The 26,455-nt window shown below is 44.6% G+C and overlaps 1 protein-coding gene across 3 annotated transcripts in view; it reads left to right on the forward strand.

Annotated features, from left to right (window-relative positions):
- Positions 1-244: 244 nt before the first annotated feature.
- The window catches only part of GON4L (gon-4 like), a 55,002-nt gene continuing 28,791 nt past the window's right edge, over positions 245-26,455 (forward strand). For all 3 annotated transcript variants that reach the window (XM_054994064.1, XM_054994069.1, XM_054994076.1), the window contains exons 1-12: positions 245-326; positions 5,558-6,077; positions 7,217-7,366; positions 8,193-8,392; positions 9,409-9,483; positions 9,627-9,677; positions 11,095-11,145; positions 12,317-12,412; positions 15,119-15,238; positions 16,001-16,174; positions 24,999-25,191; positions 25,761-25,862. In XM_054994064.1, the coding sequence (XP_054850039.1) occupies positions 5,585-6,077; positions 7,217-7,366; positions 8,193-8,392; positions 9,409-9,483; positions 9,627-9,677; positions 11,095-11,145; positions 12,317-12,412; positions 15,119-15,238; positions 16,001-16,174; positions 24,999-25,191; positions 25,761-25,862 (1,705 nt within the window). In that variant the 5' untranslated portion in view covers positions 245-326; positions 5,558-5,584. The remainder of the gene's footprint in view (positions 327-5,557; positions 6,078-7,216; positions 7,367-8,192; positions 8,393-9,408; positions 9,484-9,626; positions 9,678-11,094; positions 11,146-12,316; positions 12,413-15,118; positions 15,239-16,000; positions 16,175-24,998; positions 25,192-25,760; positions 25,863-26,455) is intronic.

Raw genomic sequence — 26,455 nt, forward strand, 5'->3', positions numbered from 1 at the left:
ATCCCTATGGCTTGTTTCATTTTATACGTATATATCCTTTCGTTCTTCCTTGAGGCTTCACCCTTCTTCTCAGGATCAGTCCTTCTCCATAAAAAACCCCAAAAATTCGGGTCCATCGCCTGAGTTTTTTCAGTCCGGCTTTTCCCCTCCTTTTGCCAGGAAGAAAAATGGCGGCCGCGCATGTGCAGACGTCCCTCCCGCCAGAATTCTCCATCCGGGAATGTCACCGGTACTTCCGGTTTGAGGAAGCGGGTGACTGGAGAGGAGAAGATGGCAAAAGGGGGCGGCGGCGGCGCGGGGGGCGCGGTGGAGGAAGCGCCTGCTCGGTTAGTGTGTGTGGACGGAACGGTGTCGTTGGGGGCGGTTAGGCGCCGTTACCAGGCAGGGGGCCACTGAGGAGGCTGGGAAGCCACCAGGGGTGGGGGGAGGCGGCTGTTTCTGACACACATTTATCCCCCCCTCCCCTTATCTAGGGCTCCATGGAGGAATGATTCTTCTCACAATAACCTTGCGAGGTCGGTTAAACTGGGAGAGGATGACTGAGCTAAATGGCTGCGGTTGCCAATTTCCTGGTGGAGCCTGGAGATCTCCCGGAATCCCAACTGATCTCCAGACTACAGTGATCTTTCCCCTTGTGGGAATTGGCAATGAGGGAGACTTTTGAATAGGCCCTACTCCGACAGAAATTGCCTTTGTGGCCTTAATAGGATTAATACACCCTTTCATGCCCTGCTTGAATGTAGGTTCTTCAAAAATATAAGGGATATTAACGCCTTAGTTAACCAACTGTTCCCTTATACTCCAGAAACCTTGGTTCTTCTGCTTAGCGATAAGGATCCTAAATTTATCTTAGTAATTGCAAAATATGTCTCAGTCCTTTTAGCCCTTGCGTCCAGAAATGATCAGGAATAAGTATTTTCCGCTGCTCAAGATTTATAAATCAATGAACTTCTAAGGGAATAAAAGGAAAGGAGAAGTTGACACCTTCTGCATTTGGACTCTATGAAACGACATACCTACCGAGCTCCTTCTCCTCCCCAAACTCTGCCCTCCCAAGGCTATTCCCCCAGATTTCTAGGAATTTACCAAGCTGGAGTTGGCAACCCTCAGTGGTGATGAGGTATGTGTGGGCTTCTCTTGAGAAAGAGCCTGCAACTGAGTATAAGAAGTGTGGTCACAGTAGTGAATATGAGCTATTAAAGGCTTGATCCCATTCTTTAACTGGCCTCTTTTCTCTCCTGGAAACCACAATGTGAGGTAGGTTTGGGGAAGACGGTTAAGACTGTTCCCAAAGCCACCTGTAATCATCTTAAGGGCTGAGTGCTTGTGAAAAATTTGGAGGTGTTGGCTGACAGATTTTTCAGTATGTATAAGAATGAGTGCTTTCCTATTTTTGTATGTGTAAGGATGTATTTTCCTATTTTTTCCTCATGGTAATACCTTTCCTGTGTATTTCTCTAGAAGAGGAACTGTGTTAGTTTGTTGCAGTAAAAAATAAATAGGAGTCTTTGGATACCTTAAAGACTAGCAACATTTTATTTTGTGAAGACGATTCCACGTAAGTTTTGGCTGGAATAAAATGTTACTCTTTACAGTGTCATAAGACTCCTGTTTATTTCTGCTGCATTAGTTTAGGCGGAGACTGACCCAAGGGAGTGTTGTAATGACTTAGATGGAGGATCGGAGCCTGGGTTTCCTCACTCTGAACAATTGCATCACACTGGCTGAGCTAAAACAACAAATCTTTGGGGCACCTTTTAAAAGTATTGCAAGAGATAGAATAGAGTAGAAAATAAAACAGAGCGAGAGGAAACCAACTAAAACAATCAGTTCTTATACTGAGTGATTCAAACTTCTTGCTACATAGTTTGGCCGGTTTCTAATAGAGGATAAAAGTAAGTCAATAACTCGGTGTCACTACTTGTTAAAGCCTGTTAGCTTTGTAAATTCCTTTTGTAGTCAAGTGTGTTCATTATATACCCTTGCACATGTACTTATTTACCAACAGTGCCCTTACTTGAACAGCCTTGGCAGTGGCTGGTGGAATGGCCTCTCTAACAGGAATGGTCCAGTGCTTCTAATGCTATGTAAAATGTATGAAACGGCGTTGTTCAAAGGAGCATTTTATAAAGGCAACATGGTGGCAGTAAAAAGGGAAATGTTCAAGAAAATGGAATTGTTGAAGAGGACGTTTTGTCAAAGGAATAGGATTGTGTTTTTAATGTCTGAAAAAATAGTTTATATTGTGTTCATATTCCTTAATTTTGTAATCCAGTTTTATTCCATGGTTTATTCTGTGTAAAATATTGGTCTTTGCTTCAGCGTTTTCTAGTTCTGTCATCCTCCTTGAGTCTCAACAAGACTGGCTGTGAATGAAGTAAAAAATAAGTGGGAAGCCTCTATTGTTTACAGTGCTTTTCGAGGCAGAGTTACTCCCTTCTAGGCCCATTAATGTCAGTGGACTTAGAAAGGTGTAACTCAGCTTAGGGTGGCCCTGTAAGATCTAGAAGGGTTTGTTACACCTTCACAATTATGAAATGGTATTGAGGTGTGAGCTTTTGTAAGATGGAGGAAATAGGCTGCGTGAAGACATTTGTATTTATGCACATGCAAATGCAGTGGATGGGGTGTGTGTGAAGGTCGGGAATTAACATGATGGTAGAGTAGAGAGACAACCGAACATGAAAGGTGATATAATGCTGGAAGGCAGGGCGTCCAGATTGGAAGGCATTGAATTGGCTACTGGGGAAGAGGACAGCTGGCTTGACTCAGTAAAGGAAGCCACAGCCTCCAGTTTGCAAGATCTGAGCAAGGCTGTTAACGATAGGGTGTTTTGGAAGTTGTTAATTCATAGGATCGCCATCAGTTGGAAGCAACTTGACAGCACTTAAGACAGAGTAGAGATGGTGTGATGTGAAGTTTGACCGGTGTAGGCTCTTTATCAACCTCCACCTGATAGACTGAACTTAAGCGGCTTCTGGATGCAGTTATTTAAGTACATGTGAAGGAATTAATCATAGCCTAATTAGATTTGCTGCGTGCTACAGCTGCGATGATTCTTTTGCTACTGCCTGGGTTGGTGATGGTGGTGAAGAGTGCTGTCAAGTCATAGCTGACTTACGGTGACCCCCGGTGGGGTTTTCATGGCAAGAGACTAGCAGAGGTGGTTTGTCATTGCCTGCCTCTGCAAACCTGGTCTTTGTTAGAGGTCTCCCATCCAATTACTAACCAAGGGTGACCCTGCTTAGCTTCTGACATCTGACGAGATTGGGCTATCCATGTCAGGGCGCTGCCTGGGTTACATTCTAGAAATATTCAGCTCTCCTTAAGACTGCATGTTAGAGAAAGGGGGGAAAGTAACTTTTATTAGTGTTCTGGGACAGGGAAATTAGGATGTTCAGAAAAAAAGCTGGAAACTATTTACAAGTGTAACACACATCATTTTCTGGGCTCCTTCAGTTACAACATTTCAATTGTCATTTCTTGGTCGCAGAGAGCAGTTACCAGCCATGTTTTTAAAACTCCTCAGGTGAATCTTGGCTCAGGTGAGTCTTACGTTTGTTGTGAACTCACTGACTGGTCAGAGAGAGGGGCAGTCTTTCTCTTTCTCCCCCTCGCCCAACCGGTAGAATGAGGATAACACTGACCAACCTTACAGGTTTATTATACCGTATTAACCTGTAAACATTGATTCCACGATGCAAAAATAAAGTCAGTAAAAGATTGTTGCAGGCAGCTCTTTTTTCCCCTGTATGTGCTTCACGTAGCCATCTTTAAAATAGTTAAGCTGGCCTGTGTTATAGCTGTATTGTAAATGTAGGGTTTGAGACAGACTGACAGGAGCTTGTCTGAGATCATCCATTGATTTTGTGTATGAAGTGAAATTCTGACCTGGTGACAGAAGGTGTTAGGCTCTTAAGGTGGAGGTCTCTTAAGAATAGATCTTGGAGCCTGGCGGAAGGGTGAGACAGGTCCTTAGGATGGCTAAAGTCAGGGATTTTTTTTCTGGGAAAAGAGGTGGTGGAACTCAGTGGGTTGTCTTCAGAGAAAATGGTCACATGGCAATCTCAACTCCCCTCTGTCTGGAGATCAGGGGGCGGGGCCACCAGCCATGTGACCATTTTCAAGAGGTTCCGGAACTCCGTTCCCCCGTGTTCCCCTGAAAAAAAAGCCCTGGCTAAAGTCAAGGTGGCTGTGGAATGAAATCAGCTAAACAGGTCCAACTGCCGTAATGATGCCAAAATGGGAAGACTGGCCAGATAGATTTCACATTCACAAGAAGCAGCCATATCAAGTCTAGCTTGGGTGAGTGGAGAGACAGGTTCCCTGAAATGGTGGTAAATGGGAAGCAGGGAATATTGGGCTTAGATCCAGGGCTTCTGTGGGCACAAGGATTTCTGCCCATGGAGTGTCACTTTTTCTGCCACCCGTCTCCTCTGGCAATCTGAAACGTCTCCTGAAATCCAGTTGCCGGGGGGCAGGGGGTGGGGTGGAAATCCACATACCCACGAAAATGTTGGTCTGGATCCAGGCCTTGGCCTGCTGAACAAGTGCTGGGAGCATAAAGCCAGGTGTACTCTTGCTTAATCGAGGGCTTCAGGCCTTGAAAGCAGTTATGTCCAAGGCAAGTGAGAAAGACCCAACCGACTGTCTGGGTGAGTGGGCAGAAGCATGCTAAGGGCTGGAAGGGAAATGCTGCCTCCTCCATCCTCTCCTGTGGCTCTGTAAGCTCCTGGGGTGCCGACTCAGAGCTTTTGAAACTCCTGGCTGGAAGATTTTGGGATTTTTGCAGCTCAACAGGGCCCTGGGCTGGTGGGGCAGGTACATAATAAAACTAAACGGTGGTAATAATAGTTACAGTAATGAAGCGCTTGAAATAGTTCCATGCATATGGTAGAAGAGTCCGGTCTTTGCCATGATACACTGGCATCTAACAGTTACAACACAGAAGGAAAGGATGAGGAGGGGTGAGGAACATGGAGTGGGTGAGGGAGAAGTACCAGCTACTTTCTAATGTCGTATATTGAAGTTACCCACTGATTGGGTGGAATGGCCAGCGCAACAGTGTGATACAGCGTTATAGTGTCAGGGTAGCGCTTGGGAAACTAGGATTCTATCCCCTGCTTCAGCCACTGGGTGAATTTGGGCCACCTAACCTACCTCACAGGGTTGTTGTGAAGATAAATGTGGAGGAGGGGAAGGGCCATCCAAACTCCTTGGGGGAAGGCTGGGGTTGAAAAAGTGATGAGGGGAACAAATGGAAGTCCGTGTTGGTGCGGAGGGTGGTCTGAGGAAGATGTGGCAATGTGATGTAGGAAGGTGGAAGGGGCAGATCATTGAGGGAGCAGAATTGGTGTGCCGCGAGAGATGAGTTAAGAGGTAAGACAGCCCTGAAGGTGACGTTAATCTGTTTCTGGAAGGGGTGGTAGGGTATTTTAGGTCAATCACGTAGGGGTCCTTTAAAAAGGTAGATGGGGGGGTCATTTACTCCAAGCACTTTTTGATTTAGTGCCATGGGTTGGTTCCAGTCCAACAAGAAATCATCTTATCTTTGCAGAGCGGCATCTGGGAAGCTTTAGTTAGGATGTCTCTCTCCCCGAAGATGTTGCCGTGCAAGAAGAGGAGAGCCATCCTGGCGGATTCCTTGGAGGTGGAGACGGGCCCCTCTTCAGACGCGCAGTCTGTTAAAATGGAGACGACGTCTTCAAGCGGGCTTCACCAGCTCCAGGACTTGGTGCAGCAAGACGAGGGGGCCGAGTTGACCGAAAGGAGGGCTCCGCTCAGCCCGTCAGCTGGAAGATCGGCCTGTTCATCAGCACCGACTTTGCCAGAACCTGTCGGGGAATTGTCTGTCTTGGAAGTGTCTGGCACTGGAATAGCAAAGGGAGTTGCACTTCCATCTAGAAATGCAGCTCAGATGGGCTGGAGGGAATCGGTAGAAGCTTCTTTGAAAGGTGGGAAGAAGATCTTTTCTAGGCCAGGGTCAGATGCCTGTCAGCAGAAAGCTGAGTCAAGTCAGGATTCGAAGCCAGCGCCTGACTTTGTCATGGATAAGGAGCAGAAACTGGACTGTGAAGGTGAGTGAGTGACGTATGCAAAGAACTGGCAAAGTAGTGCAGAAATAATAAAACCTTTTTTCTGCCCCGTGTCCTTAAGTGATATCGTATTCATCTTCCACTCCTGCAATAGGGTGTGAAAGAATTCTCAAACAAAACTGGAAAGTTCAGTGTGTGTTTATGCCCCGGCACATCCTGAAACACCTTTATCTTATTTATTTTTTATTTATGTTATTTTTTGTCTGCCTTTCTCACTGAGACTCAAGACAGATTGCACAGTGTGCGTCAATATGATCTATGGTTGGGAGGTGTAAAATTCCACAAATTTTGAAGCTATTAAAATGTGTTATTTTCTGTTTATTTGCGGGGGCGGGGGGTTGAAATATATGCAATACTTACTTTCCTCTCAAACCAAAGCTTAGGACTTTCCACGTCTTAATGGGTGATGTAGCAGGCGTGTCTGAAAAGCAACATCATAAGGTAGATGCCCCTGAGGAAGTCTTATGACGAAGAACTAAAGAAGTAAAGAGAAGTCTTGCCGGCTGTGGTTCCGGGCTTGTTCCATTTTAGTGTTCTTCATCCACACCTTGGATTCTTCTTTACTTACAGAAAGAGAAAACAGAAGAAAAAGCAATACCTACTTTGGAAATTCTTCAATAACAACCTTAGGACTTACCTGGTTGATTTCCATCTGCCTGTATACGCCCGAGTCCTCGGACGGGGACTTTGTTAGATATACATGTATTATTCTTGTGATACAAGTTATCAGTATATAAGTGATGTATGAGTCATATGTATGAGTTGTATGTGTTATTAGACTTATAGTCTTAATAAGAGATTCGTGAATTCTTGAGCAAGAGTGATTATTAATATTTCTTTACCCTCTGGCTACTTACCACTTTAGACTTCTATCTTACCTGAGGGTAGCCTAGTTTGTTGTTGTTAACTCTTCTCAGCCCCAGCTGTATTGTGCAGATAGTAATAACACTGCCAAGACCACGGCAATACAGCCCGGAAAACCCACAACACTGACTTTGTTCACTGATCTTAGTGGGGCACTAATCTGTCTAGAATAGTGGTATAGAAGAGCAGTTGTTGTTATTATTTGCGCTGCTTGTTATAACTGGGATTGCAACAATTGACTGACCTGTTGGTTCCAGCTGGTGGTCTTTCACCCAAGCCGGGGACTGAATGTGAGATGGCAGGTGCTGCTGCCTCTGATGCGAAGGCCTCGAAGATCACGCAGGGCAGTGAGTTGCTTCTAGAAGCTGAGGAAGAAGCTGAGGAGACAGGGCTGTTTATCCCAGTGGGTGAGTATTACAGGTATGCAAACTGAATCCTTCCCAATAGGAAGCCTCTAAAACGTTCTGTGCCTGCTGTCCTCCAGTCCCAGCTTTGGAATGGAGCAGACTGTCGCAATGGGAGGCACAGCTGCCAGATATAAAGAGCCCTTTTCAAGAAGGGAGGCTCGGTTATCTGGGCTGTTCCTGCGTAAAACTCACTAGCAAAAAAGGGGCACCGTTCCTGCTTGAACACTTATTCCATCTTTAAAAAGCCTGGGTTTAAGAGAGGCATGGTTAAAATACTTACTTACTGGTCTTGTCTGTGCAATAAAATAAAAATACAGCAGCCAAAAATTCACTTTCTCTCCCCACATCAGCTCAGATCACAGTCCACATATATAAACTTGACTCAGGCGGCTTATCTCTGTAGCTTCCCATAATAATCAGACCCTCATAGCCTTGATCCTCAACAGTCAAAAACAAATGTTTTTTTGGTGTCCTCAAGGAATGACAAAAAGTTCAAAAATCACTGTTCTTCACAAGGCAAGAATTAAAGCCCAAAATCAGCCAATGGTTGCTGAACTGGCACCCCTCTTATCAGGCTTTGGTATTTGTAAACGTTTAAAAATTTGCTGCCCCACCTCACATCATTTTGAATACCGTATGCTGGAGAGCCAGGGGTTATGTTTAATAAGTTACATTTTCATGTCAATTACATGTAAAAGCCACCCTGTGCTTGGAAAAGTTAATGAGGGAAATCTTGCTTTGTTGGATGGATCGAAAGACGTGCTTAATTGAGTTTTTGGTATTATGGTTCTGGGCAGGGTGGTGGTGATTTGTGTCTTGTTTGTAGAAGAGCAAGAAGAAGGAGGGAAGAGGAAGAAGAGGCGGGCTACTAAACGGAAACGGGAAGGGAAAGGCCAGGAGGAGGAAGAGGAGGGGAAAGTTCCCTTGTCTTGCGACCTCAAGCTGGATGACGCCCTGGACCGGACTCTGGAGGATGGGGCGAAACAGCACAACTTGACAGCTGTCAACGTGCGGAACATCCTCCACGTGAGTATGGAACGGGGTTGCCAGACTTCGCTGTCAGGCCTCAGTCCTTAGGATTGCAAGGGAACTTTGCTGTGGGTGTTTCAGCTTTGCACGTAAAAGTTCTGCGGGAGAGTTAGAATTCACTAGCCTGCCTGCCGCACCCCACTCCATGTTAGCCACTTCTGTGTCAGTCACTTGATGGCCTTGCTGGTGCAGGGGAATAAGTTGCTTCCGGCTTGGTCACCTGGAAGCAACTTGTATTCACAGATGACCGATTAATCGGTTTCTTACCAGTTTTTCTCACAGTCTTTAGGATGGGTAGGCACCGCATTATTTTTGCTTCTGTTTTATTGGTACCACTGGCTGGTGGGCCAAGCGTGGCTGGTTATTGGCCTCAAATTGGCAGTGCTGCTGGGGCCGATTGGACCTGACCGGTGGCAGTGCAGAAGGAGGTGGTAGGGGGAAACCTGTGCCCATCGTTGCTGCTAGTTGAGACTGCATCGAGTAGTCCAAATCCGCCCCAGTTTGAAAGGGGGAAGAGACACTGAGCAGGGCCTTGCTTGGTGACCTGAGCTCCTTCACCCAGGTAGCGTTCAAGAAAATACGGCCCCTGAGGAAAGGTGGCAGAGGAGCTGCAATGCAGGGTTAGTTCACGTGAGACATCCAGGTCCCAGACAGGTATGGTGGGCTTTAGAAGTGGAAGCCCGCACTTTTGTGAACTGGGCCAAGAAGTAGTACAGAATGGGTGTTGCCTGTTTGGAAAAGGGGGCTTCAGTATCCACTCCGTACCAACGAGTGCTTATGAGCACTTTTCAGAGGCAGCCCCACGTAGGGCATGTTTGAGTAATCTAATCCGGGTGCAGCCGAAGTATGTGGCCCTCTTTGAAGGCTGCTGGAGTCACCCGTAGACCCTTTTCATCTGTTTCTTTTTTGATGTTCCTTGTTTAGCTTGGGTTAGGGTACCTTGTTTCTTCTCTCTGCTGGAGTAAATGCAGCTGAAACCCTTCCCGCCCCCCCCCCCGTGTGTGTTACTGCAGGAAGTGATCACGAACGAGCACGTTGTAGCCATGATGAAAGCGGCTATCAGTGAGACCGAGGACATGCCCATGTTTGTAAGTCTGCCCCTCCCCTTCAGAAAGTCTCCCCCCCCCAGAATAAGAGAATCTGTGAGATGAAAAATAATGAAGCCTGGATGGGCAAACTCTCTGTGTTGCAAACTTCAGTGGGCTTTCTTTTTCTTCCTTCCCTGTTCCAGGAGCCGAAAATGACTCGCTCCAAACTAAAGGAAGTGGTGGAGAAAGGAGTGGTGAGTTACTGTGTATTTTGCTCTTGGTTTGGACTGACCTGGGAAAAGGGCGAGGAGTTCTTGGTTAATTTTAGGAACCGCAAAGAGCCTAAGGCTCATTTTCCTAATCCTGAAAGGAACGTCTTGGTGGAAAATGTCTGTTGATGTTAATAGACATTTTTTTCTGGAACAGGGTAGAAGGAGCGGATTAAGGAAATAGCAGTTGGAAGAGAATTGGTGTATTCTTATGCCTTCCCTTGCCGTTGAGGGTCTCCCATCCCCCCCAAAAGATGACTCGACATGAAGTTCCATGGCTGCAGCCGCCACACCGTTCAGTCATCTCCGGCCTCTGGAATTACAGGCAGATTTGGCTGGGCGGCTGCCAGTTGCTACTCTCCCAAATCTAGCCCAGTCCCTTGCTCTTAAGAAAGTACAGAAAGGCTTAATTTTAGTTGCATGATTCAATTGCCGTGTTACTTAAGCCTGTTTTCTCAGATTTTTTTTGATAACCCTTCATAGAGCAGGCCTCTTTTGGAGAGTTCAGAGAGCAATACGGTTAAAGCCCCCCAGCCTTCCACCTCAGGCGCTGAAAAAAGCTGCACTGACAGTCGGGCAGGAGGGGAGCATGACCTTTTTAAAATTTAATTTGGGCTGAGAGTTTTCCCTTCGCTGAAGCTTTGACTCTCCAGCCCCTGGGTTCGTCTCTGGGGTTCACTCACACTTCAGTCAGTGAGCCAGACGTTGCTTGAATAAAATATCTTTTTATTTAAGTTTAAGGAGTGTTGCGAAACATGAAGCACTCAGTTAGACAAACCAGACAAGAGATACAGAAAACAAATAATCTGGCTGTTGCTAAACTAAATCTCTGTCTAAAATTTTTAGAGCTAACTTGCTTAAGGATCTCTAATGGACATCCAGTAGCTTTACAGCTGGTAGTGTGTAGACCTTTTCGATGCCAAGTTAGTGCCGCCACGCTACCATGGAGGCTTGCCAAGGTGAGGGATGGTGAAAGGTCAGTTCTTCAGCCTCCCCTGCCTCCTAATATGTATTCAAAAGCCTTCTTTTCTAACCCCTGAGCAAATCATCTGGCAACAGGAAAGCAATCAGGGCACAACAACTAAATGGCATAGTGCTGTCAAAACTCTCAGGGAAGACAGCTGCTGGAACTGGTCTTCAAGGTCCTTTACTAGAGGCTCAGAGGTTGCTTGCAGGTTTTGTTAATTAAGGCAGCATGTTTCAGCTAGGCCTGGGACCTGCAAACACTTAACACATTGAACCACTCGGAAGCCGCATTCAGCCATTCTTGCTGGAATCCTATACATTAGGTCTAACTTCCAGACAGTGACGAATCAGTAAACTCTTAACGTCACTGATACACTCATTTACTACGTTTTCTTTGTTCACAAGGGCATGCTAACAGTGGCTCTTGTTTCCTCAGGTAATCCCCACATGGAATATTTCTCCAATCAAGAAGGCGAATGAAATTAAGGTTAGTGTCTGGCCAGTGAACGGGTGTTACGGTTGGCATGTTACAAGACAGGACCCAACAAATCCCAGATGCCAGGTTGCCATGGTGCCTAGAAATTCATTGTGGCACCGAGCAATGATTTTATCGTAGTCTCTCTCACCAATTCTGAATGGAAATACAAGAAGTTAGGGTAGGGTTAGAGGTTAACTTTTGGTGAGAACAACCAAGTTTATGCCACAAAATTTCTGTCATAGGTTTAATAAAATGATGAGACATTGTGAGAAGCAGTGAGGAGCTTTTGAGCTAGTGATTGTTAGAAAACATGATCATTGGTAGGAAACCCTGAAGCCTGAAAAATGAGTCTGGCTCCTAAATTTTTGGGCTGGCTCCTACAGCCAAACAAAACTTGTTAAGTCACGTTACAGGGTCTAGCCTAGCCTGGGATTGATGGATAACCATACACATTCATAAAAACAAACTTTAATTGAAAATCACAATTTTAAACTGATACTCTAAATAAAACCATGTTCAACTGCCTCCTGAAAATCAAAAAAAGAGGAGGCCAGACGCACCTCCCTGGGGAGGTCGGTCCATAATCATGGGGCTTCCACCAAAAGCGCCCTCTCTCGTATACCCACCCAGGTGAGCTTGTTTGGTTGATGGGACAGTTGAGAGGGCCTCGCCTTGTGAACTTAAGTTAGCATTGATCAGGCCAAGCATCTGCTTGTCATGCTGTTGAGCTGTTTATTTTTTAGACTTTTTGGGTGGAGGAGGAGGGCTGTGACTCGTTGTTTCCCTTTAGGTTTGAATCCCCCCACCCTGGTGATTCATGAGGACCAGACACTTGTTTTTGTTTTAAACTTCTGTTTGACCAAAATCTTGCCTTTTGGGATTTTGTCATGTGCTCAGATTCAGGGTATAGTTGCCACCTCCTAATTCCAGGTATAGCTAACTAATGTGTGACAGAGAACGACAGTGACGTTGGCGTGGTATGCAGAAAGCTACCATGTACGTGCCCCGGTGGCATTGGGGGTGCTGTTTTCCTCACTGGCATCAGTGAAACAACCCCCATATTCACCTTCCCTAGCTTTCCACCAGCAATCTTTAAAGAGGTGACATTCTGCCATATTTGCCTTTGTGTTCTTGTCCCCCTCTCTGACATCAGTCGGCATTTTCTGTCTTCCTTCTGCAGCCCCCCCAATTTGTGGACATTCCTCTTGAGGAAGATGATTCCTCTGATGAAGAGTACCAGCCAGAGGAGGAGGAAGAGGATGAGACAGCAGAGGAGGTAAGTTTTCTGGATTTCTGTAGCTGCTTTGGCTGGCTTATGCTCTCTGTATCATTTGTCTTCAGCTGCCGGTTTGGACACGCAAACTGGTTGTTTGCATGTCCAGATCTACGGCACAGGTTCTGTCCCCCTTCCATCATTTTCTTGGTGCTGCTTGAGGTTTAAATAGAGACAGAGAATTGTTACTATTATTATTATTGTTTTAATTTCTAGCCTGCCTTTCTCACTGAGACTCAAAGCAGATCGTAAAATCCAGAAAGCAATTCAATCAGACAGCAAAGATCTCCAATAAACGATACAGTAAGACTAGGATTACAGCAGGGGAAAACAATGCAAGTGAAGAACTAAATTACCAGATGTAAAGGAGAGGAAAGTATTATCCATCGCTGGAGAAGGGTATCCTCTTCCCATATATTCCAGTTCTATGGGGGCCAAGTGTAATCTTTGTCCCTTCCAGGGAAAGGAGCTTACACCATCCTCCCTGAGTTTGAGTCCTGACTAGGGATGTGCAATTTGGGTTTCTGATTTGGGTTTTTAACCCGAATTGGGCCCACTTTGTAAAGATTCGGGATTCCTGAATTGGCCCCAGCATTGCTGAGCTGATTTGGAAATCCAGAAGCAAAGCTGTCCGAAGCGATTTGTATCACTTTGGGAAGCTTCAGGCGAAGCGGCAGCAGCTGGGCCTGCATCGCTTTTTTAGCTGTTTGCGTTGCATGGAAGGGAACCTTCCCCCCCCTCCTATTGGGGGGGAAAAGCGGCGGGGCGGGAAGTTTGAAAGCTATCCTTTTTGTGCCACTTTCAAATGCTGTGCCGCTTGCTTCAGCTGATGGGAGGGGGAGCAAATGGCATGGCGTTTGAAACGTAAAGCTACACGTTTCGTGCCACTTGCAAGCGCTTTCAAACTCCACTTTGGGATTCAGGTTATTCTTAATTGTTTTCCCACTTCGGGTTTACCGAAGCAGAAAACCTGAATATTTTTCGGATGCAGACCCCTAGTTCTGACTGCTCAACAGTGACTGAGTCCCCCCCCCCTCCAGAAGGTCCTGCTTCATTAACTGCATGTCTTGAGCGCTGCCTTCCCTTCCCTTTCCAGATTATCAGGTTAGGTTAGGAAGGGAGCTGGTTTTTATCTGTCATGCAAGCCAAACACCTGAAATTTCTCCTCCTGCACATTTGGAGTCCCAATGTGCATCTATTTGGTCATCCTAAAGAACAAGGGAAAATGGATGTTTGTAGAAAACAGTTTAAATTGTTCCATGTTACAGGTTGAGATTGAAGGAGGGTCCTGGACAGGGCCGGTTCCAGGTTTTGGAGGGCCCTAGGCAGTGTGTGGCTGGTGAGTGCAATTACTGTGGCTGCCCAAACCACCCTCTGTACCACCTGCACGCCCTGCGCCAATGAAGCTGGGTGGTGCGTGTGGCAGGGAGGATGGATGGCAGAGCACCAAGCAGATTGTGGGGGAAAGGCAAGTGGCAGGGCAGGCATGTGGGCAAGAGGTTGGTGGCAGTGGGACCCACCAGGAGCTCTGGGCCCTGGCAGCTGGCTCACCTCAGTATATGCTGATGCTGGGCCTGGTCTGGGGTATGATAAAATTCCCATCCGTCCCTTATCACAGATAAGATGAGCCTGCTGGTTAGGATGCAACACAGGGAAGAGATTCTTAGATTTGTGGTGGGGGTGCCTTTGTGGGTTGTTGAATTTGCCCACCTGTTGTAGTAGGAACCTTAGCTCAAGAGGTTTTCCATGAAGGGGATGAAAAGCACACTTGGATGTATACGTAAAAGTGGGATTGTCGACCATTTAGCCTTGTGTTAAAGCTTGTGGTGTAAGAGGTTAGAAAGAGAGTTGGCTGTTTTGGGAGCCCATCTCCTGTGGTTTAAATGTATCTTCCTCTCAAAACTTATATCCTGCTGTTTGGGCCTGAATAGTGGTAGGTACTGAGGTTGTTTACAGTATATAAAGAAAGCCTTAAAAACGGTGCCTCCGGTATCATGCAGTTTTCAAAGAAGTGGGCAACCTGTGTCTGGGCTACACTACTTCCAGTTGCAGGTGCGGGGGGCACACGTCTCTGGATGCTCTTTCGTAGGAAAACATTCCCTACAAGTAGAAAACTAGCTTGTCAGGAGAAGGGCTCTAGCCCTGACTTTGCCCTGACTTGCTGGTTTTCTATATAGATGGAATACATTATTTTGTGTGAGCAGCATTCAGTCATGTGAGCCCCCCACCTTCTTGCTGAAGTAATATTGCACAGCTGCACTGCAGTGAGAACTAGGCCAAAAACAAGCCAGTCAGCCTGTTGTCCTCTATCATACGGTGAAAAAGAACAGCTTGTTCTAAAAGCAGTGAGTGTGCAGGCCTGGAGAGCTCTCCTAGCTAACAAATGCCACATAATGGGAGCCAGCACTAAAAAGGCCCTGATCCTTGTCCTTGCTTACTTCAGAGGCTGAGGCAGTTGTTAATGAGCCTCAGTTCAGCGATGAGAGCCAACAGGAGGGAACAAACGTCCCTTGTTCATTTTAGGATTCTTGTTTGAAGAGGGTTTCTTCCATGTCCTTCATGGCACGATTCCTGCTTGTATCACCCTTTGATACAGTTTTGTCACGCTAAAGATGAACGGCCTGCACAGGAGCCTGCAGTGAAATAAGAGAATGCTTGGCAGCAGCTCCCCTTCTTTATTTCCTTACTCTTCTCACTTTGTTTCGGCAGAGCTTGTTGGAGAGCGATGTGGAAAGCGCCACCTCCTCTCCTCATGGGGCCAAACGGTCCCGAACGAGACAGTCGTCTGATGTGATGGAAGCGGACGAGGAGGGAGGCACGCCTTCCGAGGTAAGGCTCACGCTCCTTTGGTGCTCGGAAATGTCTCATAGGCATCCTGTCCATCAGATGCTGCCCCCTTAGACAGCCTTGAACTATGATTTGAAGACCGATTTGCAAACTGCAGTTTAGAGGGCTGCACTGACGGTAGTTTGTTCAATGCAGACCGCCCAGCAGACGACTAATAATAATAATAATAACATTTGATTTATATACCACCAGGACATCTTAACCCCCACTCAGAGCAGTTTACAATGTGTGTTATCATTATCCCCACAACAATCACCCTGTGAGGTGGTTGGGGCTGAGAGAGCTCAGAGAGAGCCGTGACTAGCCCAAGGGCACCCAGCTGGCTTCAAGTGGAGGAGTGGGGAATCAAACCCGGCTCTCCAGATGAGAGTCCTGCCGCTCTCAACCACTACACCAAACTGGCTCTCAGATCAGCCCAGGAACGGAAAGAGAATGGCATGAGCCCGCAGCACAAATTCCACCCCCAAATGTGTGAATTTATTTACTCAGATGTTTGCATTGGACCCTTCAGTGGGAGAACCATATATTTTTTTTAAAAAAGCAGTTCAGTACATCCCAGGAATGAATGTGAAATAAACAGCATTCTCTTAACATGATGAAGAACAATAGTAACCGCATCCCAGCACCTTCTTGGGGATTAAAAGCTTGCTTTAAAAGGCAAAACAAGCCTTCTCATCCCTTCTGCCCGGGCCAGGCTCTCAGATCTGTTGGTTCATGAGCTTTTCTTGTGTTTTTCTCCGGTAGGCGGAGAAAGCCTCTGTACCCCCCCTTCAGCGGCACATCAGTGCTGAGGTTGTACCGATGGGGCCCCCGCCGCCCCCCAAGCCTAAGCAGACCAAGGACACCACCTTCATGGAGAAGCTACACGCGGTGGACGAGGAACTGGCCTCCAGCCCTGTCTGCATGGACTCCTTCCAGGTAAGGCCATTGGGCTGCCTCGTCGTAAGAGTTTTCAAGGTACAAGATGATCAGAAGTGGTTTACCATCGCCGCCTCCTGCACAGTCCTAACCAGGGTTAGCCGAGTGTCACTGCCGTTGTCTGTAAAGATCCTCCACCAGTGTCACTCTCCACTACTGCCGCTGCCCATTAACTCCCCTTCAAGGATTTCTTCTGCCCCCTGTCACCGTTGGAACTGTCAGTTCATCGTCGTGTCTTCTGTGCAGTTCCCATGTTTGCCTGCACAGAAGAACACTCGATGAACAGCAGTGACAGGTAGGTGCAGCCCTGTTTTCTCTTCTGCTGATGTGACCATTCATTCCTGAAGAGGGTGGAGGCATCTTAGTCTAGTGTCTCAGCTTTGACCATTTGGCTATTTGCCCTTGAGTGACTCTCCTAGGAGTTGAGACTCTTGACCAAATCTGCGCTCCTGACGGTGTTGCTCTCTGCTTCACCGACACACACAAACCCCCCGGGGGGGGAGCCACTTTTGCTTAACGATTCTTGCTGTGGCCTCTGCAAGGCTGGGTTTATGCAGCCCAAAGGTCTATGATAAAGCCTGGCGTTTATATAGTGGTTTCAGGGTTCAAAGTGCCATAAAGAGATTATCTTGTCAAAGCCTGGCGTTTATATAGTGGTTTCAGGGTTCAAAGTGCCATAAAGAGATTATCTTGTCATCCTTACAACAGGCTTGTGAGATAGGCCATTGTTAGCCTCATGTTGGTGATGGGGACTGAGGCTGATGAGTGGAGCTTGCCTCCTGCTGAGCTTGCGGCAGAGCAACCAACCAAGAGGCACCCCCATGATACAGAACCAGACAACTTGGTGGCTAAACCACAATTGGAGGGGATACAAAAATCAATAAATAACAAGTATAAAGTATTTTGAGAGATTTTGAATTATTGAGAGCCCTCTCCATCTGTATGGTTTCCACCTGAAATTTAGAAGAAGATATTATATTAGAGATTTTGAATTATTGAGAGTCCTACTGGTGCAGTACTTACTTCTGAGCTTTCCGAGTCTCTTCACCTTCTTCACCTAAATTGGAAAAGAAATATTACTTCTCTGACTTTGAACTACGGAAAGACTTACCTGTGGAATTCCTACCTTGTTTTGCATAGGAGGTCTTTTGTGTCCTTTCCTTTTCGAGAAGGCTTTAAAGAACATACTCTTTGGAATACTTACCTGTGGGATTCCAGCCTTATCTTGAATATCTCTCTTCGGCTTTAGCATCACTTCAGAAGAAGAGGAAGTAATATTGATTTACTATCAGAGAATCTGTGAACTTCATATATGCGGCTGACACTGTCATTAAGCGATCTTGTTGTCATTATTTATGCTTATTGGAATTTTACATTCATAGGAATATTTGTTAGGATATATAGGTATTTATTAGAAGCATTAGTCACTTTTCACTTGAATACACTTTGTACTTGTATTTATTGACTTTTGTATATTTTTTTTCTCTCCAGTTGTGGTCTAGCCACTGAGCTTGTGGCAGAGGCGATGTTTGAACTGAAGGCCCTACTGGCTTTTTTTAGCCACTATGCTATGCCAGTGTCTAATTAGGGTTTCCTTTCCTCCTCTGTATCCCTTTTATGTCTTTTAGAGCTGGGATGGTGTAATAGATAGTTTCATGCTTGGACTACTGAAAGGTTGAAGGCTCAAGGAAAAAATTAAAATTTAGAGCCTTGTTGTGTGTGCCCCCCTCCCTTGGAAGGAGGGTGGGTGAGGCACAGGGCCTTCTCAGTTGTGGTCCCTCAACAGGTCCCCCTTCCCATATTGGTTTGCCTGGTGCCATGTAAAATATCCCCCCTCCCCCCAGGCCCTTTGTTAACAAAACCATTTTTTTTGTTCTGGGAGTTTTGTTTGATTTTACATGGGAGTCCCTGATTAGACGAGTTGTCTAGTCCTCCTCTTCACACCCACATCTGCCATATTCTTCCTCTGTATAGTCGTTATATTTTTGTTTTGTATTCCTGTTGAACTGGCTCTTTACGATGTTCTTAAATGGCTTTTAATGTGGATTTCCCCCTCCACTATTGAGCATAATAGTTTTTTGTAGGTTATTAAGGTTTTTTTGTTTCCCATTTATTATCTTACTACTTTTCATACTCATATTGGAAACTACCCTGCTCTGTGCTGGGACTTGGGTGCGTTTTTGTTTCAAATAGATAAGGCAACAGATTGGGTGGAGAAGGTTCTCCTGTGTCAGCCAGTGGCACCAAATTGACGCTTGAAGCATTTTCACTCCAATGCTTCAAGCAGCTTACAGCACACTAAAACAAGCACCAACCCCCTCCCCCTCCATTAAAACACTACTCGATAATGAAGATTTTTAAATACCTTTAAATTGAAGCAGGAACAATTTAATCTTGAAAGCGGAATATATACGCAGCAACATTCTTTTTTTTTTTTTTTTGAAAAATTTTTATTGGGTTAGAATCCATTATTTCCACATTTACATTCAATTTTCCCCAATTTTTTCATCTCTAACCCCCTCCCTTTCCCCCCCCTTTTTGTTGACTTCCAACAGCTTTCCAACCCTTTGTCCCCTTTCCCTTACTTTTATTAGCTTCCTCTATCTAAAACAAATATATATTCTCCATTATTCTAAGCAGTACATCCTTAACTATTTTTAACATTATATGCCCAAACTGTAAGTCTTTGTTTCCATCTTAGATAAACAATTTATCCCAATTTTTCAATTTCAGATATTTCTATATATCATAAACCATATAGATCATACATTCGTTTATATCAAACAATTTGACTTATTCTCTATATATATTACTCATTCTATCTTTTTATAATAGTTCTATATATCTCTCCTCACGTAGTCAATCAATTTGACCCATCTATATCTTCAGACATTCAGTTTGGTACAAAACTTGTCAGAAAAAAAAAGAAAATATTGTTAGTTAATCGCTCCTTATATTTAGTCCTTATAATTAATTATTTTCTCTATGTTCTGTTTGTTAACCTATATATATCTATATATATGTCAATCTATTAATCTGACTGCTTATTAATTCACATTTATCTCTTCTCCCCCCGGTAAAGTCTCCCCCCTCTACTTCAATACTTCAGTAGTTCTCAAACTGCCACAGTTTTCCTCCCACCTCCCATTTCTTCTCCAGGTATTGTTTCAGCTTCTCCCAGTCTGTGTTGAACTGCCCTGAGTCCAGATCTCTCAGTTTTCTTGTCATCTTGTCCATTTCAGCCATATACAGCAATTTGTAAGTCCAATCTTCAATAGTTGGCACTTCTTGTACTTTCCATTTTTGCGCATACAAAAGTCTAGCTGCTGCTGTCATATAAAATATCAACGTCCTGTGTTGGGCTGGAATTCCCTCCATTCCCAAGTTCAGTAGCAGGAGTTCTGGGTTCTTATTAATTTGAAATTGTAAAATTTCACTCATTTCTCTTATTATTTCCCCCCAGTACTGCCTGGCTACCTCACACGACCACCACATATGATAGAGGGAGCCCTCATGCTTCTTACATTTCCAGCATTTATTAGAAGTATTCAAATTCCCTAGCGCAATCTTCTTTGGTGTCATGTACCAACGATAGATCATTTTGTAAATGTTCTCTTTGATATTAATGCATGTCGTTGTCTTCATTGTAGTTTTCCACAAGTATTCCCATGCCTCCATTGTTATTTCTTTATTAAAGTTTATAGCCCATTTCACCATTTGTGTTTTAACTATCTCATCCTCTGTATACCACTTCAACAGTACTTGGTATACCTTGGATATTCTTTTCTTGTCTTCTTTAAGAAGGGTCTGCTCTAGTTCCGAATTCTCTATTCGTATACCTCCCTTTACAGAGTCCGAATTATATAAGTCTCTGATCTGTCTATACTGGAACCAATCGTAGTTAGGTGATAGTTCCTCTTGTGTCTTTATTCTAAGTTTGGATGCTTCAGTTTTAGTTATTTCTTTATACGTTAAACATTGTTGTTCATTATCAACAGCTCTCGGGTCTATCACCTCATATGGAACCACCCACAAAGGGGTTCCTTCTTGTAGATAAATTCTGTACTTCTTCCAGATTATGTATAGACTTCTCCGAACAAAGTGATGCAGGAACATCGAGTTGACCTTTACTTTGTCATGCCATAAATATGCGTGCCATCCAAATATTTTTTTATATCCCTCTAGGGCTAATAGTTTCTTGTTCTTTAATGTCATCCATTCTTTCAACCAAACTAGGCAGATTGCATCATGATAAAGTCTCAGATTGGGCAGTTGCATTCCGCCTCTTTCCTTTGCATCTTGTAAAACTTTCACTTTCACTCGAGGCTTCTTGCCTGCCCAAACAAAATCTGATATTTTCCTCTGCCATTTTTCAAATTGTTTGGAGTCTCTGATGATTGGTATTGTCTGTAGCAAAAACATTACTCTTGGTAACACATTCATCTTAACTGCTGCAATCCTGCCCAACCATGACAAATTCAATCTATTCCATTTAATCAAGTCTCTCTCTATCTGAGTCCATAGTTTTTCATAATTGTTTTTGAATAGATCTATGTTCTTTGCAGTTAATTCGACTCCCAAATATTTCACTTTACTTGTTACTTCACAATCCGTTGTTTCCATTAACAATTGTTGTTTCTGCTTAGTCATATTTTTGCATAATATCTTTGACTTCTTTTTGTTAATGAAGAAACCTGCCAAGTCTCCAAACTCCTTGATCTTATCTATCACTCTTGGCATGTTCTCCAATGGGTCCTCTACAATTAACATTATGTCATCCGCAAATGCTCTGACCTTGTATGAATAGTCCTTTATTTTTATTCCACGAATTTCATCATCTTGACGTATTTGTATCATCAGAATCTCCAATACTAAAATGAACAACAATGGAGATAACGGGCAACCTTGTCTTGTTCCTTTACTTATCGTCAATTTCTTGGTCAATTCATCATTCACCACGATTGCTGCAGTCTGGTCTCTATAAATTTCCTTAATTGCTCTGATGAATCTTTCTCCCAATTGTAGCTTTTCCATAGTGGCAAACATAAAGTCCCAGTTTAAATTGTCAAACGCTTTTTCAGCGTCTACAAAGAAGAAACCAACCTCTTTGTCACAACGCTTGTCATAATATTCAATAGCATTGATCACTGTCCTTAAGTTGTCTCTTATTTGTCTGTCTGGCAAAAAGCCTGCTTGTTCCTCCTCTATGACTTCCGAGAGCCACCCCTTCAATCTCTCCGCCAATATCTTCGCAAAAATTTTATAGTCATTGTTGAGTAGCGATATAGGTCTATAATTTTTCACATTAGTCAGGTCTTGGCCCTCTTTTGGGATCAATGATATATTCGCTTCACTCCAAGTTTCTGGAATCCTTTGATCCCTTAAAACCCCATTCATCACCTCTTTTAGGAATGGTGCCAGTTCATTAGCCATTGTCTTATAGAATTTAGCCGTAAGTCCATCTGGCCCTGGCGCCTTTCCTAGATTTGCAGATTGTATTGCCTTACTTATTTCCTCGTCAGTTACTTCACTATTCAACTTATTTCTCCAAGCTTCCGAGATTTCTGGAAGTTTGGTTTTCTCCAAATATGACGCTATTGATTCTTTGTTTACTTCTTTTTTATTATACAGCTTAGCGTAAAATTTATAAAAGGCTCTACTAATGGTAGCCTGCTCCAAATACGTTTTGTTATCTTCGCAAATTTTATTTATTATCTTCTTTTCCCTTTTCTTCTTCAATTGCCATGCCAGGTACTTCCCAGGTTTATTAGCACCCTCAAACGCTTTTTGATTCAGTCTTTTGAGATTCCACTCCAATTCTTTATTGCTCATTGCTGTTAGCTGTTCTTGAAGTATTTTAATTTCCTGGTATACCTTCTTTTTCCCTGGTCTCTTTTTAAGCTGTGTTTCTTTGGCTTTTATTTTCTCCTCAATCTCTTGTCTTTTCTCCTCTTTCTTCTTTCTTGCTCTACCATTTAAGTCCATTAGTATGCCCCTTACAACCGCCTTGTAAGCATCCCAAACTTTATTGGTTGGTACTTCTTTATTCACGTTGTATTGTATAAAAAACTTTGTCTCTCTTCTCAGTATTTCCATATTCTCTCTTTCCTGTAACAAGTCCTCATTTATTCTCCATGCTTTCCTTTTTCTCTTTTTTCCAAATTTCCACATAATTGGGTTGTGATCTGAGCCTACCATAGGCATTATTTCTACCTCCTTAGTCCATAATGCTAAGTCTTTTGAGGCCCAGATCATATCAATTCTTGATAATGTAGAATGCCTTGCAGAATAAAAAGTAAACTGTCTGCTTTTAGGATATTCTCTCCTCCATACATCTTCAAGAGTCTCTTGTTGAATCAACTCAAAAAAAAGCTTTGGTAATAGTCCTCTTTTCTTTTGTGCCGTTGTAGTCTTTTTGTCTAGTTCCAAGTCTGTCACCCCATTGAAGTCTCCAGCAAGAATTATCTGGTCATATGCAAGATCGTCTAAATGCTTCCTTAAATCCTCAAAGAAGCTTTCTTTTGCACCGTTAGGTGCATAAAGTCCGACTACCAACACTCTCTTTAAATTCCAAATACATTCCACTGCTACAAATCTAGCTTCCACATCTCTCATAACAAATTTTGGCTGTAGCTCCTCTTTTATGTACAACACCACTCCTCTTTTTTTCTTGTTGGAGGCCGCTACAAATTCTTTGCCCAGTTTTCCAGATTTTAAATATTTTACATCCTGCTTTCTGATATGGGTCTCTTGCAAACAAACAATGTCACATTTTTGTTTTAGTAGCCAGTGAAAAGTATTTTTCCTCTTATTCGGTGAGTTTAGTCCATTTACATTCCAAGATAATACTTTACACTCCATACTCATGATCTTGTTGGTAAGTCTTTTTCATTGTCCTTAATAAATCGCTCCATCTCTCGCTCAGATCTGATGCGTTTTTTGGCCCCTCCAAACTCAAAGGACACTCCTTCCGGTAACTCCCATCTGTACCTGATTTTCATGTCCTTCAAAATCTGAATTAGCACTTTATATTTTTTCCGGTCCAGTAACACTGATCTGGGCAGTTCCTTCATTATAATAATCGTCTTGCCATCAATCTCCAATGGATCTTGAAACTGTTTTGTCACAATCCTCTCTTTCATATTTCGTGTTGTAAACTGCACAATCACATCTCTTGGTAGTTTCCTCTGGGTTGCTATTCTCGAATTCACACGGTATGCCACATCTAGGATAGCCACAACTTCCTCCTCCTCCTTCCCCAGGTACTCAGCCAACACCTCAGTCATCTGTTCTTGCGCTGACTTTCCTTCCACTTCTGGCAAGCCACGAAAACGTAGCTGCTTCTCCATATGTTTAGTTTCTGCAACTGACATTCTCCCCTTCACCAATCTCATCTCTGTTTGTTGCGTGTCTGCTAAATTCTCCATCGCGTCTTCTACTGTTTTAACTCTCTGCTGCGTTCCTTGTAATTCACTTCGTATTGTTTCCATACCTTTTTTCACTTCTGACAGCTCCGATTTTACTGTCTGTGTAACCTCTTTAACCTCTTTTATCAGCTCCAATTTCGTGTCCTTAAGTTCTTTAATGATATCTAAAAGTTTTTTGTCCAGGTTTTTATCCAGGTTTTCTTTTGCCGATTGCCACTCTTTTTTTGACATCGTGGGGCTTGCTTTAGCTCGCTCCCACGAATCCGCTCTCTTCCTTAACTCCGTGGCGTAAAATTTAACGTTTTTCTATTTTAAATGTCCCGGTCTTCTTATAGAAATTAAATTTTAAAGAGTCCAAAATGTCGGGCGTCTTTTCTCTATGGTTTCTCTATGATTTTGTAATCCAAGATGGCCTACTTCCTCTTCCGCTGAAGCCGCGACCCTTCCCCTTTCAAAAATGGCGATTCCCTACTTCCTGCCCTCCAGCAAGGGCCGCTTCTCTCCAGCCACTCTATTGTTATTACGCACTTCCTGTCTCCCGTCTTCCCACAGCAGATCTCGCGATGGTGTCTTTTTCTCACAGCTCCAAAGCCACAGGTATTCAAAACAATAGTCCCATTTCTTTAATAACTTCTTTAAACTTAGTCTCTTTTTAAATTCAATTCCTGCCGAGTCTTCCCCTCCTTTTCACTAGTCTGTTGCAGTTTAAAAATCTACTTTTTTTCCTCTCTGTTTTTATCAATCTGTCCCGTCTCAGAAGATAATGATCTTTACCTTCTCTTCACTTTTCTCGGGTTGTAATCGCTGTTTCGATTTTAAGTTCTCCTCTCAGCTTCTTCCCCCAATCGAAGCTTGGGTATGTAGGTCTTATGCCAGCCGAATTGGCCCCAAAACTGCCGCAGAGATTATAGCCGACCCGTCGCAAGGTGGGACCTCAAGGATCGGGAGGGGACCCGTTGTGTAGAGCCCCCCCTCGTCCGAGATCTAGCTCACCCTAGGGTCTTGAGCGTTCTTTGCCTGCTCCCCGCCTGAGAGCAGTCGGCCGCGGGCTATTTTCACCCCGCCGGCCGGTTAAAACGGCAGTCCGGTCAGCTCCGCAAGTGGAGCTGCGTTAGACCTCCATGGATCCCAAACAGGAAGTCACGCAGCAACATTCTTGATCTTTCGCAAACCAATATTAAACCCCCTGGGCAGGTAGCACAAGAAGGCCACAGTCTCGCCTTTCTCAGCTTCCCAGTTCAGGAGCTGTTTTTGGATATCCCCGCTGGAATTGCCTGGAGTTCTCTCCTCTGACCAGCCGTGCTGTCGGAGCTGGGAACCATTTTGGACCCGGAAGTGATTCCAGTTCCGGCCCCGCAGTCCTGATGCTGCTCCCATCTTTTCCTTTTGCTCTCCAGCCTCTAGAAGACAGCTTGATCGCCTTCCGCACCCGCTCAAAGAGGCCCCTGAAGGATGTGCCCCTTGGCCAGCTAGAGGCGGAGCTCCAGGCCCCGGATATTACCCCTGATATGTATGACCCGAACACGGCGGATGATGAAGAGTGGAAGAGGTGGCTCGGTGGCCTCATGAACGATGATGTGGGAAACGAAGGTGAGGCAGTGACTGCTGGGGTGGGGGCGTGTCAGTTGATTGAGCGTGCCAGCCGTTAGCAGACATCCCTGGTTACCAAAATGGGAATGACAGGAAGCACCCGGGTCTGTCCTGATTTGTTTGGCATGCTCGTTCAATATAACCTGCAATTATCCTGTTGAAATAAAATTAAAAATAAATTAATTATAAGAGCTGCTCAAGGATGATCTTGCATCCTGCTTAATAATAACAAGTGCCATCGAGTTGCAGCCAACTTATGGCGACGTCTCTTGAGGTTTTCAAGGCAAGCCATGAGGCGGAGTGGGTCTGCCTCTGCCTTCCTCTGTACAGCGCATCTGGACTTCCTTGGCGGCCTCTCAGCCCAGGACCCACCATGGCCAGTGCTGCTTAGCTTCCAGGCTCTGGTCTGGGATATTAAGGCCACTTTTGCCTTGCTTGGCGCCAGTGAGAGGTCTGTCTTCCACTCACAGGTCCAGGGGGCATTGAGGGAGGGGAGAAAGGCACGCTTGGCTGCCCAGTGGTGCAGGCTCCCCCTTTTGCCCCAGGTAAGAAATGTTTTTATCCTGCAGATGAGGCGGATGATGACGACGACCCTGAATACAACTTCCTGGAAGACCTGGATGAGCCGGATACAGAGGATTTCAGGAATGACCGCGCAGTGAGGATCACAAGTATGTTTCCCAGCCGTTGCTTGTGGCTGTCTGTAAAGCAAAAGAAAACCAGGATTTCTTCCCGCTGCAAGGACGAAAGGCTTGCAGACTAAGTCTGAGGTTCTCGGTGCTGGGGGCCAGTATTGTTAACCTACCTGCCTAGTGCACTTTTACCCTGTCCATCCTCCAAGCAGTTCTCGGGGATTTACATGCCTCTCCTTTTTTCATCTTATCTCCACAACAGCCCTTTGAGGCAGGCTAGGCTCAAAGGAAGTGACTAGTCCAAGGTCTTCTAATAAATTTAATGGCAGAGTAGAGGTTTGAAATGGGATCTCCTAGATCCAAACCTGACGTTTAGCTACTATATCATGCTGACTCTGTGTTGTTCTCAAAAGCTCAAGCCAGGTAATATTACAAAAAAAAAGATGATCACCATTAGATATTTTTGCCTGCGCGCAGGGTTCTGTTTTAATTACTAATCCTGTCTCCCCCCCACCCCCATTTTTAAAATACTGCCTTGTATTATTTTAGGCAGTTTGGAGATAACAAATGTAATAATCATCAGGTCTGTTTTATTAAAAGTTGATGGCTGAGATAAACCATGGGCACTTAAC

Source organism: Eublepharis macularius, chromosome 1 (genome assembly GCF_028583425.1).
Source record: "Eublepharis macularius isolate TG4126 chromosome 1, MPM_Emac_v1.0, whole genome shotgun sequence".
In the NCBI taxonomy this organism is placed as follows: Eukaryota; Metazoa; Chordata; class Lepidosauria; order Squamata; family Eublepharidae; genus Eublepharis; species Eublepharis macularius.